The sequence below is a fragment of the Mesocricetus auratus genome, unplaced genomic scaffold (assembly GCF_017639785.1).
Source record: "Mesocricetus auratus isolate SY011 unplaced genomic scaffold, BCM_Maur_2.0 Super-Scaffold_100004, whole genome shotgun sequence".
Lineage (NCBI taxonomy): Eukaryota > Metazoa > Chordata > Mammalia > Rodentia > Cricetidae > Mesocricetus > Mesocricetus auratus.
This window is the reverse complement of record NW_024429189.1, coordinates 59963740-59980518: the sequence shown is the minus strand read 5'-3', so window position 1 is coordinate 59980518 and position 16779 is coordinate 59963740. Positions and strand designations below refer to the sequence as shown.

General features: G+C 37.6%; 1 protein-coding gene across 25 annotated transcripts in view; it reads right to left on the bottom strand.

Moving 5' to 3' along the window:
- Positions 1 to 16779, bottom strand: part of Phf21a (PHD finger protein 21A) — a 183217-nt gene that overhangs the window by 139999 nt on the left and 26439 nt on the right. For 15 of the 25 annotated variants that reach the window (XM_040745878.1, XM_040745872.1, XM_040745881.1 and 12 more), the window contains 3 exons: positions 13353 to 13393; positions 11870 to 11981; positions 5977 to 6120 (listed from right to left, as the gene is read on the bottom strand). In XM_040745878.1, coding sequence (XP_040601812.1) covers positions 5977 to 6030 — 54 coding nt within the window. In that variant the 5' untranslated portion in view covers positions 6031 to 6120; positions 11870 to 11981; positions 13353 to 13393. Of the gene's footprint in view, positions 1 to 4754; positions 4806 to 4877; positions 4996 to 5976; positions 6155 to 11869; positions 11997 to 13352; positions 13394 to 16779 lie in introns of those variants that run through there. The other 10 variants (XM_040745869.1, XM_040745866.1, XM_040745868.1 and 7 more) reach the window with 5 other exon arrangements.

The window sequence follows — 16779 nt, the reverse complement described above, 5'->3', positions numbered from 1 at the left end:
TTGTGCAACCCTTTAATTCTTCATTGTTAACCAGTCAGCTAACAAATCCTGTTAATATTGTTCCTCTTTCTAAAAGCAATGAACCCAACTCAGCTTCAAATGCTATGTGATAAACACATTAGACTAATTTTAAGGTAAGTGACCAGGTTGCAGTAGCCCAAGAAAATGCTTGGTGAATGACATGACACATATTCTAACTGGACAAAGTCTTTCTTCCTGATACTAAAATATACAAAGTGTACATGATGAAATTCTGTTTCATGTTTGACAAAACTATCTTTTTCAGTAGCCTCATCTAAATCTGGACAGTAATGCATCATTTACAAGCTCAACAGAATGAAATGTATTCATCCTTATAAATCCAACCACTTCTATTTTAAAAGCTGATTTGGGCTGGGAAGATGACTGAGTGGGCAAAGGTTATTTCCACCCAAGACTCACAACCTTAGCTCTATCCCTAGAAACCACCTGGTGGAAGCAGAGAACCTACTCCACACAGTTGCCTTCCACACAGTTGCCTTCTGATGTTTATATGTGTGCTGTGAGACACACACACACACACACACACACACAAAATATAATAATACTTTAAAAATAAAAAATAAGTCGGGCGTTGTTGGTGCACACCTTTAATCCCAGCACTTGGGAGGCAGAGGCAGGTGGATCTCTGTGAGTTCGAGGCCAGCCTGGTCTACAAGAGCTAGTTCCAGGACAGCCTCCAAAGCCACAGAGAAACCCTGTCTCGAAAAATAATAATAATAATAATAAAGAAGTCTGAATGTCATTTTTATGTGGTTATTGCAGAAGTGGCTATTAACTGTAGAGCTATTTTTGAGGATGAAAGAGCTTTTCTTCCAAACACAGAATTTTTTAAATTGTTATCTATTTATTTAATGTATATAAGTTTTGTGCTTGCATATAAGTATGTGCATGATATTCTGCTATGAGCCACTATGTGGGTGCTAGGAATCAAACCTGCAAAAGCAACAAGTGTTCTTAACCTCTAAGCAATTGATGTAGCCTATGGCACTAGAATTTTAAAGCTGACTATAAGATCCACCTCTGGAGAAAATAAATAAATCAGCTTTTCTATGTATAAGCAGTTAAACCACATCTATACAGACAAGACGAGGAACTTACTAGACCACCCATATCCCAGGTGACTTTAAGTTGGAACTGTGTTATCAGTTATTTTCCACTGAATGACTAATGCCATCTACATTATGTCAAAAATAAGAAAGCAACATCCAAGCAGGCAAATCCAGACCACCACATTTCCTAAATGAAGTCTTATGAAACTGAGCCACGCCTTTTTGTTTGTACACTCTCTGTGGCTAATCTGTCGGCTCAACAGCACAGCAGAGCAGTGACACAGATTATAAATGACCTGCAGTCTAAAATACTTTACCATCTGGCCCTTTACAGAGAAAGTTTGCTAACTTCTGCTTGTTTTATACTAGTCTGCATCCCATATGGAGTTACTACCCTGAAACAGACTCCAACACACACACACAACCACAATCAAATGCTGGTGCGCCGCCCCGGCCCCCATGGCTGCTAACACTGAAGTATTTACTGACCGTAAACTATGTACACATTGGTGCATCTGCCTACACATGCAGAAACATAAGGAAATCAAACTCTCACCACAGCAACACTAGGCAACTTCTTAACACAGATTTTACCCTGGAAGCTTGACTTTTACCTAATTTCATTCCCTAACTAAAATGCATCAAAGGTTGGTTTTTGCCTTAATATTTAGTTAAAAGTCCATTCTTGCTTTGGCTTCCATCTAATACCCAAGTCTCATGCTCTGGCATCATTTCTGGCCATCCTGAATATATCATGTTCAAGAACTACATGCATCATTGTCCTACAACTGATCAGAACAGGACCAGTTTTCAGAACAAATACTATCATTTGGATTTACTGATTTTTTTCATAAACAGTAAAGTAGGGTACTAAAAAGACGGCTCAGTCTTGAGTCTGGATCCCTGATATCCATGAAAAAAAGGCCAGGTGTGTGGAGGTGTACCTGTAACCCTAAAGTTAAGACACACAGACAGGGGATCCGGGGACCTCACTGGTCACCCAGTCTAACCAATCAGTGAACTTCAGGTTTTGTGAGAGACCCTGTCTCAAAAGAAAAGTTGGACAGTGATAGAGAAAAATATCCAATGACACCCTTGCCTTGTGTGGAAACACACATGCACACACTCATGCATACCCCCACATACATACATACCAAAACAATCTTGGAATTCCATAAAGGTGAAGAGAACCAACTCCACAAAATTGTCTCTGTCTCCCACACAAGCACCATGGCATGGATGCCCACAAACACGTATCATGCATGCACTCACACACACAATGATGAATAATTTAAAATATATTAATTGGTATGTAAATTGTACAGATAAAATATACAATAATTAAAGGTGAAAGTAAGACTATAATTTGAGATGACTTAGCAGCTAAGATCATTTGATACTCTTGCAGAGAACCCAGGTTTGTCTATCAACACCCACATTGGGTGGCTCATAACTGCCTGTAACTTCAGTTTCATGGACTCTGACACCATGGTCTAAACTAGTAGAGCACCGCATGCACAAAGTGCATGTAACATATACTCAAGTACACACATATATACATAAATAAAAATATTTAGCTTAAAGGCTATAACTTTATACCTAAAACAAATAGGTAAATAAATAAACAGATGGACAGCTAATATTCAGAGTGTTTAAGTGTTTAAAATAACTGCATAACAGCTATGGTTGTCCTGGAACTCACTCTGTAGACCAGGCTGGCCTCAAACTCACAGAGATCTGCTGCTAGGATTAAAGGTGTGTGCCACTATCACCTAGCTATTTTATTATTTTTATTGAGAGTGTGTATGAGGAAGAAATAGAAAGGAAGCACACATGTGCACCCACATGTGGAGGTCACAGAACAATTTTCAGGACTCAGTTCTCCTTCTACTATGTAGATTCGAGGGACCAAACTCATATTGTAAAGCTTGGCAGTAAGCATCTGTTCCCAATAAACCACCTTGCTGATCCTAATTATAAATTCTTAATTGGACTTTAAAACATTATCATGAAGACTAAATTTTTCGAAACTGTTATGTTTATTTAAGGAGTACACCTGATTTCAAATTATGAAATAAGATAATACTTAAAAAGTTCAACTTAGGGGCTGGAGAGTTGGCTTAGAAGTTAAGAGCATTGTCTGCTCTTCCAGAGGTCCTGAGTTCAATTCCTAGCAACTACATGGAGGCTCACAATCATCTATAACATGCTCTGATGCCCTCTTCTGGTGTGCAGGCAAACATGCTGACAGAACACTGTATACATAATAAATAAATATTTTTAAGTTCAATTTATAAACAATTCTTTCAAGAAATATTTATCTGGGACACGTATTTTATGACGAGGTTTTAAAAGAATGTAAACTGTATTCTAAAATATCTTAAGAGGAGAAAAAATTATCTTTGATTCACACAGATTTCAAATTGTTATTGTATTCCCAAAATCTACTAGTGACAACAGTTTTAAACAATTATGAATTTAAGTTTTGTTACTTGCCACTGACCTGAAATGGGTTCAATATTCCTCTATGTTATAATATTTTCATACAGGGGCTGAGAGATGACTCAGTAGTTAAGAACTGAGTTCAATTCCCATCACCCACATATAACTCTGTAACTCTGGCTCCAGAGGTTCTGATACTCTCCCCGGCTTCCGCAGACACCAGGCACACATGTGGTGCACATATATGCCATAAACATGAAAGAATAATTTTAAAAATAATTTTGGTCCAAAATAATTTGGTTTTATGAATAAATTTTTACTATCCTCAATAAAGACAAAAAGCAAGGCTAATAAAACAAGATGTGCATACCTTATTGTTTAGTAAAAGAAGCAAACCCTACAGGGCAACTACTGAGCAAAGGATCCACAAGGTCCAGAGCAGCAGCAGGGACTTCCAAACAAAGAGCTTCCATAGGGAAAACAACAAAAGCACACACAGCACATAACTTTGAAGCTTTCCTGTCAGTTCTAATCCACATTAATTCTGGGACAATAGAAAAACCCAAGTCAAAAAGTCCAATATATATCCCAACAATTTCAGAAATCAATCTGTACTAGCCCACACAAGATAAAAACAAGAGAAATTGCCAGGTGTTGGTGGAGCACTCCTTTAATCCCAGCACTTGGGAGGCAGAGGTAGGCAGATCTCTGTGAGTTCGAGGCCAGCCTGGTCTACAGAGTGAGTTACAGGACAACCTCCAAAGCAATACAGAGAAACACTGTCTTAAAAAACAAAACAAAACAAACAAACAAAAAAAAAACAAGAGAAATTATACCAAAAACAAACACTTTAAAAAGCAATGTGTGGTGGCTCAAACTTGTAAATCCCAGTGCTTAAGTTGAAACAGGAAGACTGACAGTTTGAAGTGATATCCTAAAACTAAAGTATATATATTCTAACTGGAAATACAGCTCATGGTAGAACAGTCACTGCCATCTGCAAAGACCTGAGTTCAACCCAAAATGATCCAACCATCCCATCCCCACTTTCACAAATGTTATATGATTGAAAGTAGCCAGATCATCATTTATCTGTGGTGACATATTATTTATGATTTTAAAGCTTGCCTGAGGATTCAGAAAGCCAAGTCAGCCACAAGCCATAGAAACCAGGCACACACCTTTAATCCCAGCAGCCAGAAACTAGATGGTGGTACACACCTTTAATCCTAGGGCTCAGGATTAAGAGGTAGACAGAGATCTCTGAGTCCAAGGCCACCCAGGTGTACACAAGACTGATCCAGTCCTAAAGAGAAACAGCTCACACAAAAATGATCTCAGCACCTGGGATCACATGCCTTTAAACCAGCACTAGGGAGGTATATAAGACTGGAGCTAGGTCTGAGTCTTGGGATTCTCCAGCCATGCTTAGGAGAGGCAGCAGTCTGAGGTTTGGCGGAGCCAGGATCACCTTTCAGTCTGAGGTAAAGTGAGAGGTAGGGCCCAGCTGCTTTGCTTTTCTGATCTTCAGCTTGAAGTTTGAACTCCAATATCTGTCTCTGGATTTTTTTTCCTGTTACATTGATCACTTTTGAATACCAAAGATTATGTACATGTATGTTTATTTGTGTTCCTCAAGCCCAATGACCAGCTGATGTCTAAAAAATGAAACAGTGATAGTCTGTTTGTACAATAAATGTTAATGATTTAATTATTTTTCTGTCTGGATTATAATGTTTGTTTATATATTTCCATGTCAACATATACAAATTAAAATATATATATTAAGTGTTTTATTAACATTACCATACTATAGAAACAAGTGTATAAAATTAATATAAAATTTATATATACATTTTCTAGTTATATACCTTAAAGGTTTGTTTACTTTAATCCGAAGATACAAGTGTAAGGATTACAGACAGCATTTTAAATATTGATGACAGCAACCAGATTTTCTTTCCCAAAGATTGGAGTCATCAAAAAAGGAATAAAAAAGGCTGTGACGAGGCACAGGGATGAGTCCCAGATGAGCACAGGTGTTAGCATGTGTAGTAAGTCTGTACACCTGACTTAAATGCATCTCATTTGTACGAAGGTGGAATGAGGAAAGTGAGCCCTGGGGAAGCACAGTGTCAGGGTCAATGGAGTTTACATGGGGAGCTCTGAGCCAACCAATGATCTAGTGAGGCCTTATTTTTTCCAAATACCTTTAGGATATGAAAAAAAATATTTCCAGTTCTTTTTTTCTGGAAAAGATGTCAGGGGTATCTTATTAAAGTTCTTAAAAGAGATAGGAGTGAGTTTGTGGAGCAGTGACTGTGGGCAAATGCCATGGCCATTGGGTAAGTCTTAGAATGATTGTATAACTTGACCAAACCACAGAGCTGGGCCTGTTTCCTTAGCAACACAGTATATATGGACAGTCAATCACACAACATACCTGGTGAACCTGAATTTCCACTTTAAGAGCCTCCTGTAGAGTCTGCAACTCCATCCTCTACCTTCTCCACTTTCTCTTATGTCTGCTAATTCTACAGTGTCTTCAGCCTCCGTTTAAAATAACAAGCTCCTCTTGTTGCTGCAGCTGTAGAGATCATAAAATGTTTTGGATCATTGTTCTGGGAATGAAGAAAATTTTTGTCAAAATAATTAAATTAAAAATATTATATTTTGTAACACAAGGAAGAAAGAATCCCCCAAAAGACTTTAAAAAAACAATTCAGTACCAAAACTTTCTGGGTTTTCTTCTTTTGAGCATTCCTCTATAGAACACTTCAAATAACAGAAGTGAAATACAACAGCAAAAGTGATGGTCAAGAAAACACACTAACACCACTGTGTGCTCAGCACTGAGGGCAGGGAGCTGAAAGACCACTTTCACCTAGACGAGAGCCACCAGGAGAGGCTGCCATCACTCAGAACACACACAACAGGAGCTGGAGGGACTTCATGGGTAGAACTTGAGATAGTCTAACATGGGCACGTTTCTAGATTTGTAATGCCCATCGTCCCCTTTTCAAACTTGCCAGTGCATTTCTCTGACCACATGTGTAACTGTATGTGGAGAAGTTGTCTGGATTATGACTGAAAATGGGATGCCTGTCTCACCCTCCTGTCCCACACCATCACAACTGCAGCTTAACCAAATGGCCAATTTCTCTTTACTCTTTGTTTCCCCTTTTCTTAAATATGACCATGATTTGGGGTGTTCTATCAAAGCAAAAGTGATTTTTGTCTGAATAAATTTAAACTTTATTAAAATCTTTTTTCTCTTAGACCTATAAAAACTATGGCTGGTGCTGCTTTTTGGCACTGAGGAAGGAAACTTGTACCTGACAACAATAAGATGAGACTCATGGCCACCAGGCTCTCTAGCAACCATTTACCTACTGGCAGTCCTCATCAGCCTGAGTTTCTCAAACTCTTTTGTAAAACTGAGTTCATAGGACTATGATGAAATCATAAACTATAAAATATATCCTTAGGATTTCTAGTTTCCATTATATTTACTTCTTTGGACTTAAAACATCAATGACAGTCTCTCCTCAGGGTTTATATACTATGTTATTTAAAATCAGAATATTCTAACCTAAAACAGATTAAATTCTCAAAGGACAAAATTCTTTCAAAATTACATCTCTAGAAGCTGGCAAAGATTTACTGTTAACCGAAAAAAAATTCATACAGGCAGGATATTTAGGGGAAATAATTTTTTTTGAAAATTAATAATTTTATTCCTCAGCCCCATAGCGTTTCCCATCCACAATAGCCAGTATCTTAAAGAGTTAGGATAAAGTGATGGGTGCTACTAAAAAAACAAGATGCACAAAGAATTAAAAAAAGGTGGCTAAAGTACATACAGAGAAAATTTTAATGATATCTACACTAAAATTTCACACAAATAGGGGAAATAATTTTTAAAAGGAAACGTATCATGACTTTCAGCTACCTACTATCCTAAAAACAGTTTAGATTTATAATAAATACCAGAATCATTAGTAAATCGTGTAGAACAAGACTTCTGTGGTCATTTACACTTTCTCTATTTGCAAATACTAATTTGAAAACTATATCAGCTACTTCAATTTTAAATGCTAAAATAATCTCCCTTCTCAAACTCTTAATATATACATGACAGTTCTGTTTTACGTTTCACTGTGTAGACTTGCCTTAAACTTCCTGCGGAGCCCAGCCTGGCCTTGAACTCATAATCCTCCTATCGTGGCCTCGAGTGCAAGGACTATAAATGTACTCTACCACACCCAGTTTCTATTATAGTTCTAAAACAAACAAACAAAAACAAAAACAAAAACGCATGATCTTAATTTTTGCAAAGTACTACCAGGAAATGTGCCAAAAAAATTTCCTAAAAGTCTTTTTTTTACATTAAGGATAACCCACTGCAAGAGTATGTTCTTTTATTCCACTGTTGTCAACACATGCCACCACAGGTCAGCTAAACTCATTCTGAAAACAAGCAGATCACAGACACAGAGAACTTAAAACACCACAAAAGGTTAGCATTGTCTATACAGTCAGGGCTTTCACACATTAATTAGCAAAAATGTACAAAAAAGCAATTCTCACAAGGAAAAAGAATGACCAGTAAAAAGTGTGAATTTAGTCAAAGTATTTGACACATGTGAGTGAAAATACTCACAAGAATTTTAATGACTGACCAATGACTATGAAAACACCAATCTGGACTAATGACAGAAACAAATGCAGGAAGAAAGGTTTTTGCCTATTGTGCTAAAGATACATAATAACAAACTCTAAACTGCCTAGGGTGGGTCTGATGCGCTTCATAATCTGTTGAAAGCCATCTCTAGGTGAAAGTACTAAAGGCTACTTAACTTTCTTCTTTGAGGGAGTATCAATATTCTCAAACTTTTCCATAGACAATGCATATCTCCTTTCAAGGAAAAAAAATGAGAATAAAGCATCAGAAACATTTATAACATACAAAAAAAAAAAAAAAACCACACACACACACAGAACAAATACCTCAAAAAGGAAAAAAGTAACTGAGTATGATGGCATACTCCTGGGATTCTAGCACTCAAGAAGTAGACACAGGAGTTCAAGGCCAACCTCTGAGCTATTCAATGGGTTTGAGACCAACCTAGGCTACATGATACCCTGTCTCAAAGAAAGAAAAAGGAGGGTGGAGGGAAGGCGAGCAGAGAGTAAGGAGGGAAGAGTAAAAACAAGGTTTTGACCTGGAGACTCTAAATGTCAAAGAGTGCCTTGTAAAACAAGCCTGCCAGTCAAGCTAACGAGCAGCTGACAGCTTTACTTCCTCCATCAGGTTGCTGTCTGCTTATTAGAGATATACAAAGGCATTTCAATGCCAATTACCCATTTTGTGTTAGAAAAAGACTGAAGGGTTAAAAGAGATCATGACTGGTGACAGAGAATCTCATGAGGGACTAGAAATGATTTTGAAATCTTTCATCGGAAACTCTCTTTCTGAACAGTTGTTTTAAGAGATTAGTCTATACAATTAAAATACATAAAGTTATAATTTATAAACTCAAACCACACATGTTGGAGCCTTTTTTATTTTTTTTATTTTTTTTGGTTTTACGAGACAGGGTTTCTCTGTATTGTTTTGGAGGCTATCGGTCCAGCACAGCCTCGAACTCACAGAGATCCGCCTACCTCTGCCTCCCAAGTGCTGGGATTAAAGGCATGCGCCACCACCGCCCGGGCATGTTGGAGCCTTTAAAAAGCATTGGGATCTTAGAAAATGCAGTTCAGGTGAACAATATTTCGAGCAGTCTGCAGCTTCACCAAAAGGAGTTACTTTTTAAAATAACATTTATTTATTGGGTGGGGGCAAACATGCCATGGAATGTATGTGGAGGTCAGAGGACAATTTGAAGGAATTGGTTCTTTCCTTCCACCAGGTTTGGGGATCAAACAGGTCCTCGGGCATGGTGACAAGTGCCTTTACCTGCTGAGTCACCTTATCAGTCCCCAAAACTAGTAACTTCTAAATGTACAAAAGATAATTTATTATATTTACCCAATAAGGTGAGACAGAGAGTAAAACAAATCAGTTACTGAAAAATGACTATAAACAGACAAGACAGTAACAGACACTTTCTACCCAATATCTCTACATACCACCATCACTGAGAGCATCTGCCTAGCACACCATGCCAATCTTCTACCTTTCCAACACTACACATTAAACCACAAGGCAACCTAAGGCTCTCAAGCAACAAAACAAAACAAAGCAGAAAACAGCCAGATACCAGAGTACACATCTGTAATCATAACACTTGGGAGGTGGAGGCAGAAGGATCAGGAGATCAAGGCCATCCTTAGCTACATAGTGAGTTCAAAGCCAACCTGGGCTTTAAGAGAGGCATTGTCTCAAACACAGATATACACACACACACACACACACACACACACACACACACACACACACACACACAACCAAACATATAACAAACTAAACGAAACAATAATCAGGTTTCAACCCCCCCCCCCAAAAAAAACAGCTGGATGATGAAGAAAGAACATTTACTGCCTCTCACAACCCCCGCCCCCCCCCACACACACCATTCATTGTGTAGCCAATTTTATCCTCTGGAAAAATGGGCTTATGTTACCTATATCAGGACTGTTATAAGTTTAAATCAAGTTAAGGTCTTAGAAAAGCCTTTTGCAAACCATCAAATTTGGGGTTACTGACATATTTCTTCATGCTTAAACTTTGAAGAAAAACTTCTCAAATTCTCAGGTTGGAGAGTTAGCTTGGCTCTGTGGCTAAGGTTACTTGTTCTTGCAAAGGACCCAGGTTTGATTCCCAGCACCCACATGGAGGCTCACCACCTCCTCAGTCACCAAGAACTCATTTGGTGCAAAGATGTACTTGCAAGCACAACACTTGCACATCCAAAATAATAAAAATTAATCTGAAAATAAAATGTAAAAAGCCCAAATCTTCTAAGAATGAGACTGCTATTACTCTGAACAGTCTCCAAGAAGGCACACAGCCTCGGGGTCTTCTGCCAGGAAGGCACCCGGTTTCAGGGATCTTCTACCATGAAGACACACAGACTTGAGGTCTGTCTTCTATGCACATGGACTCAGGGTCTTCTGTGGTGAAGACCTTGGTGTCTTCCTTGGTGAGGGCACACAGTCTCGGGGTCTTTTGCTATGACTCTTTGTAGGGAAGCTCTAACCCCTTTTTTATTGCTAGGAAATACTTCGCTGCAAAAATGACAAGAATTCTTTTCCTGTCCAAATCTTCTAGGCTAACCAAGAGTTACTTAGTAAACTCACAGCATGGTGTGCTCTGAACCTGTCCCTAAAAAGAGCTCTGTGCTCTCTACACATGCATTTCTTGTGTATTCAAGTGTCTGTTTCTGCTCCACATTTACAGATGTTGAAAGGATTACTATTTTAATAGGAAAATCTAACTTTTCCTTATTATTCTGCAAATTTTTATTACAACCTTATTTGTTTTCAGGGCAGTATTTCTTTGGTGACACTCCACAAATCAAAAATAAAGCTTGACAACCCTGACTTTGGAGGCTGTCAACTCTTAGACTCTGGCTAGTCTATATGATCAGTTCCTGGAATGACAGCTATGGACAAAGGCATCATAACAAGCTGAGTGTTTCCAAACCATTAAATAGTTACTGTTGTTTACTAATTAAGAAAGGTTTCTTGTGTTAAATTTCTGTTTGTCTGGGTTTACAAGGAAGGGAACATGTGGTTCCTTTTTCTAAAGACTATGTATATATTGAGCTCACAGCACTACAGCCCAATGACTCTTGTGAATTCTGGGTCAGCCTAGGAATTCCCACAATATTCTACTCAGAGGCTGTATCTCTTCCCCACCATTAGGCTCAACCCAGTATACAGGTCAAACTCAGCTTCTGGGATACAGTTGCCTGCACACTCACATTCTTCTATCTCCTATCTTTCTGTAGAGAAAGGAAGCATGCCTATTAAAATCTCAACCATACCAATAATGGGGGAAACACTGAAGTAAAATTTAGAGTTTACAGAAGCTCGAAATGAAGGTTGGAGAGTTGTGCACAAAAGCATAGTGATGAAGTGTCTAAGGTTTTAGAACTGGTTGCCACATTTACTGAAAAGTCATTGAATGAGGGTGGGGAGCTATTCAGGCAAGCCTGGCCAGAAGCTTATAAATATACACCACAAAACCGGTAACACAGGAAGGTGTAGTGGTCCCAGCATAAACAATCAATATCATACTTAGTAGAAGTAAAGCCATGGAAGATAAATTTCAGATCAATATAAAGAAGAACTAAGGATTAGAGCTGTACAAAAAAGGAATGGGTTACCTTATGAGGTAGTGGGCTCCCTGTCATTAGAAGGATTCAAGAATGCTGCATATCATATCCCCATCTTGGAGATTCACAATGCACATTAGCATATTAAAGGTTCTGAGAAGTCCTGTAGTAAAGAAACCTGTTTAACTTAGTTTAATGCAGCATTTCCCAAATTATTTGACCACAGAACCCTTTTCCCACCCTAGCCCCAACCTCAGAAATCTTTCTTCCATTTCTGTAGAACTGGAGTTTCTCAAAACACATTCATTACAGAAAACAAAGGCCTACATTTTTTGAAAATGCAGTATTCAATGTGCACCAAAGTAAAAACCTGTCAAAGATGTAAGCAAAAAAATTGCTACATAAAACAGATACCATGGTTCTATAACACCATGAGGTAAAGGGTCTTGATTATTGCTTTACAAGTCCCCATGAGGGAAAGGCAATAGAATTAAATGGCAGCAAAATCCAAGGTTCAGTGGTTCAAGAGACTCCCTCTGATATTCAAATCCCAGTTTCAAAACCCAGAGAGATATTAGAAGGACCACAAAACCAAAAATCTGCTGGGCATGACGATGGTGCATGTCTTTAATCCCAGCACTCAGCAGGCAGATCTGTGTATTCAAGGACAGTCTAGTCTATATATCCAGTTCCAGGCCAGCCAATGTTACATAGAGTGAGACCCTGTCTCATAAAACCAAAACCAAACATCTGCTCTAACTATTCTACACACTAAGCTAATTACTATTTGAGGGACAGGTTTGTTTGGTTTTTTTTAAAGCAGTCTTACATTAGAGGATTATACAATTATAAATTGATTTTTTTTTCAAAGCACATACTCTCCAAATAAAGTTAGTATCAGTCAGATGCTTGGTACATCAGTTCACCCAGTGCAATCTAGGATCCTGAATTAAGACATTCAAAAACTGAATAAGTATGATAAGTTATAAGCTGTTTAAAAGTCTATGAAAGTAGCTATTAAGAAAAATGTGTTTGCCCCCTCTCTCTTCTTTTAAAAATTATACAAAACAATACACACTAAAAAAACTTGAAGTCAATCTAATGTCAAGTGTTAAGAATACAGATTTCAAGAGGCTCCAACTTCAATAGCTACAGTAGTAACCTGGTCAGTCTATACATGGGGATAGGGAGCTCAAATGTAACACCACAGTAATACAGAACACAATGGGAACACGAACTTGTCTTTCCTGACTTTGAGTTCTCAGGCCTAACTACTGCATTAAGGGCATTTTGGCAACAGGACCTCCAAGTTTTAATGAGTTATCAAATAAAGAAACATGCAAGTCTAGTGCAGTTATCAGAAAGAAACACAAATGCATTTCAAATACAGCTATGTGAAGCTAAAATTTTTCTTTTAGTGCAAACAACAAAGCCTTGTTTTGGAGAGAAAAAAAATCACTTACAGTATCGATTAATATTTGAATGAGCTCAGTTAGAATCAGGCACACTATGCTTGCTTAGTAAAAGTACTTACCAATTTTGGGGAAACTGGCTCTCCTTCAGCTCTCTAATCCCCTGTAACAGAAGGAAAGACAGAGTTAAACTACAAACAGATTTATGATGTCATCGACAGCTAAAGACTCAGAAATTTCTGACTTTGAAGGAGAAAAAAAATACCAATTTCTAAAATTTAAAACCCAGCAGTAAACAAGGAAGAAATGAGTAGTTTTCACAGCAAAGAAGGGACTCTAGAACAGTTAAGCATCTGCTTTAACACAAGTTTTTCAAGATCAGGAAAATAAATACAGATGACCCTTGAACAATGGGGAGAGCATTACTAAGGGCACAGACATTCTGAGTAAAAATTAGAGCACAAATTTTGGTTCCTTGAAAACTTAACTACTAACATTAATGCCTTAACAATGAAACTAACAGCCATCAACTGATATTCTGTGCTTTTCGGGTAACATACAAAAACACAGTGAAAAGTAAGTGATAACCACAGATGACCCACCCACACAGAGACCAGCAGACTGCCACATTTTCCACAGATACTTACACACCTGAGCTCAGGACCACACTTGGAAAGCAACAGGAGGGATTATGAGTTAGTCCAACCATGCAGTGTTACCAGCCAACTTTATGTAGTTGTGATCTGACACTTAGGCTTATTTGCACTGCTCTCAGCTGTAAATACATGTGCACTTATGTGTACATTTTGTAGACTGATAGAACACCTAGTGATATGTATTTTATTTCTTCAAATGGCTCCACTGAACTCTCTTTACAATAAAGTATAACAAATACTGTAAGTCCTTAGTTTGGTCCACTTAAAAGTCTTTTTGTAATAAACCTTAAAATGGATTTGCTTCATGCAAAGCTTTAAATTCACAATGTTCTATAATGAATAATTATAAAATAAGTATGCAGTAAAGTAAGTATAAATAATATAATCAGAATTTTAATTAAATATTCATCCATATTCTTATATTTATATTACTGCTTGGGAATGTAAGTCACAAACACACAATGGTTCATCTCTTCCACATTCACAACCAGTGATAAAGCCAGAAAGAAAATCACAGTTTTAGAATCCTGACCTAATATTAGGGTATTAAAGTTAAAATAGAGCCCTTAACATTTTGAGCACTAAATTATACTCCATGACATGCTCTATCTTTATTATACCTAAAATATGCTTGCTGACCTATGCTATTCCAATAGTGTCTTGTTTCCTTGGGGTTTTTCAAAGATCCTGTCACCCAGATGAGAAATTTTTGTTAACCATGTACAGTCATGTTAAGCATATAGTAAAGTTATTTAAAAGGTCCCTGATTCATGCAGTCTACATTTACTTCCAAAAGAAATTAACCTTTTTTCCATCTTCTTCCTCTTTTTGGGGGGGGGGGTGCTATTGTTGTTTGTTTTGTTTGTTTGTGTTTTTTAAAACAAAGTCTCTCTACATATCCCTGGCTGTCCTGAAACTCACTCTGTAGACCAGATTAGCCTCAAACTCTCAGACATCCACCTGTGTCTGCTTCCTGAGTACTGAGATTAAAAGTGTGCACCAACATGCCCAGTTCAACCTTTTACTCTGATTACAGTTCTTTGCAAAGTTCTCAGGAGTCCATCTAAATAGCTATTTTAATCATAGGGATTAGACTGGATTCCCAACCACAAGAAAAAGCATACAATAAATCTGTAGAATAATGCAGTTACTAAAAACTAGATTCTACGTGTCCTCTTGCTTCATATGACTCTCTCTCTGCCAAGGATGGGAAGCTTCTGAGTCACAGCTGACCCCTACTAACTGGATTTAGGGTCAACAGGTGCAATTTATAGAAACAGCTTCATTATCTGCAGATATTCTGAGTCTCTTCAAGTTGTTTTTCATGCATATCCCACATGCAAGGTAAATTCTCAAAAGCCAATTCCAAGAGTGCTGAGATTCTTTTTAGAGAAGGAATATTAGTAAAGTCTCATAGAAATTATACTCATTACTAGGTGTGGTAGCGCATACATGTCTTTAATCCTAGCACTCAGAAGATAGAGGCAGGCAGATCTCCGAGTTCGTGGCCAGTCTGGTCTACAGAGTGAGTTCTAGGACAGCTACAGTGGTTACACAGAGAAGCCCTGTCTCAAAAAACAAAAAACAAAAACAAAAAAAAAATAAGAAAGGAAAAAAGAAATTATACTCATTTATGACAGGATTTAAACTCTTAAGACACATTTTTTTTCTCATGCTTTTTTTGTTGTGTTCTTTAACAGGCTTTTAAATACTTTTATCCTCTAAATCCTACATTGTCTCCGTGGTCTTCAACAACTAAAAGCCATTTTGATAACCACTCTTTTTTTATTTTTTTAATAAAATTTTTTCAACGCGGTAGTGGCACACACCTTTAATCCCAACACTAGGGAAGAAGAGGCAGGTGGATCTCTGTGAGTTCAAGGCCAGCCTGGTCTTCACAAAGAGTTCTAGGACAGCCTCCAAAGCCACAGAGAAACTTTGTCTTGAAAAACAAAAAATAAATAAATAAATAAAATTTCTTCAACTTTCTGACCCAATGATAGTTAACTTTTGTGATCACTGCCTCTCAGCTTCTAAAATCCTTTCAAATAAAATATAGTTATGCACCACAAAAAAAAAAGCAGATTCTCATTATTTTAGTTACTATAGCGAAGAGTCCATAGTACCACTCAAAAATACCTAAAACAGTGCCAGGCGTATAGTGAGCACTCAATAAATGGTCACATCAACAGATAGGTTGAATGGACACAAACTGTTGCAGGCTCACCTCAGTTCCCCAGTTCCCCAACTTTCTTGTTAAAAACTCTTTATACAACCGTCTCCCACTGTATTGACTAGTTAGATGAACGAGTTTCTAAAACTGTTTTTATCTACACTAGTCACCAGGAAGTAAGACAATACCATTTTAAAATATAGTGAAAAAACAAAGACTGACAAATTGGACTAAACTAAAAGAACTTGAATTCATTTGAAACAAAAATGAAACACCATGTAAAGGCCAGCAAGATAGCTCAGTTGGTCAAAGTCAAGTCTGATAACCTTAGTTTGATTCCCCAGGACTAAGACTGTGGAAGCAACATCTGGAAACTCACATTGTGGATAATTCCTGCAAATCTTCCTCTGGCATGCATGTTGACACACATACATACATAAATAAATGTAAGAAATTGTTCAAAGGGTGACTGAAAAGGTAAGCTGAAGAATTGAGAGATAATTGATATATTTAATAAAAAATACATATACCAGGGTATATAAAATCCATTGATACTGAAACATGATCAGGACAGGATGGGATTTAACTTGTATTTAATACAGCATCGAGAAAAGTGTAATGGTATAAACTCTTCTGAGAAGTCAGCAGAAAGTCAGTACAATATACGCATGTATATATATTGCCCAGGCATTTTCTCCAAAATTCAGTGGCAGATCCAAT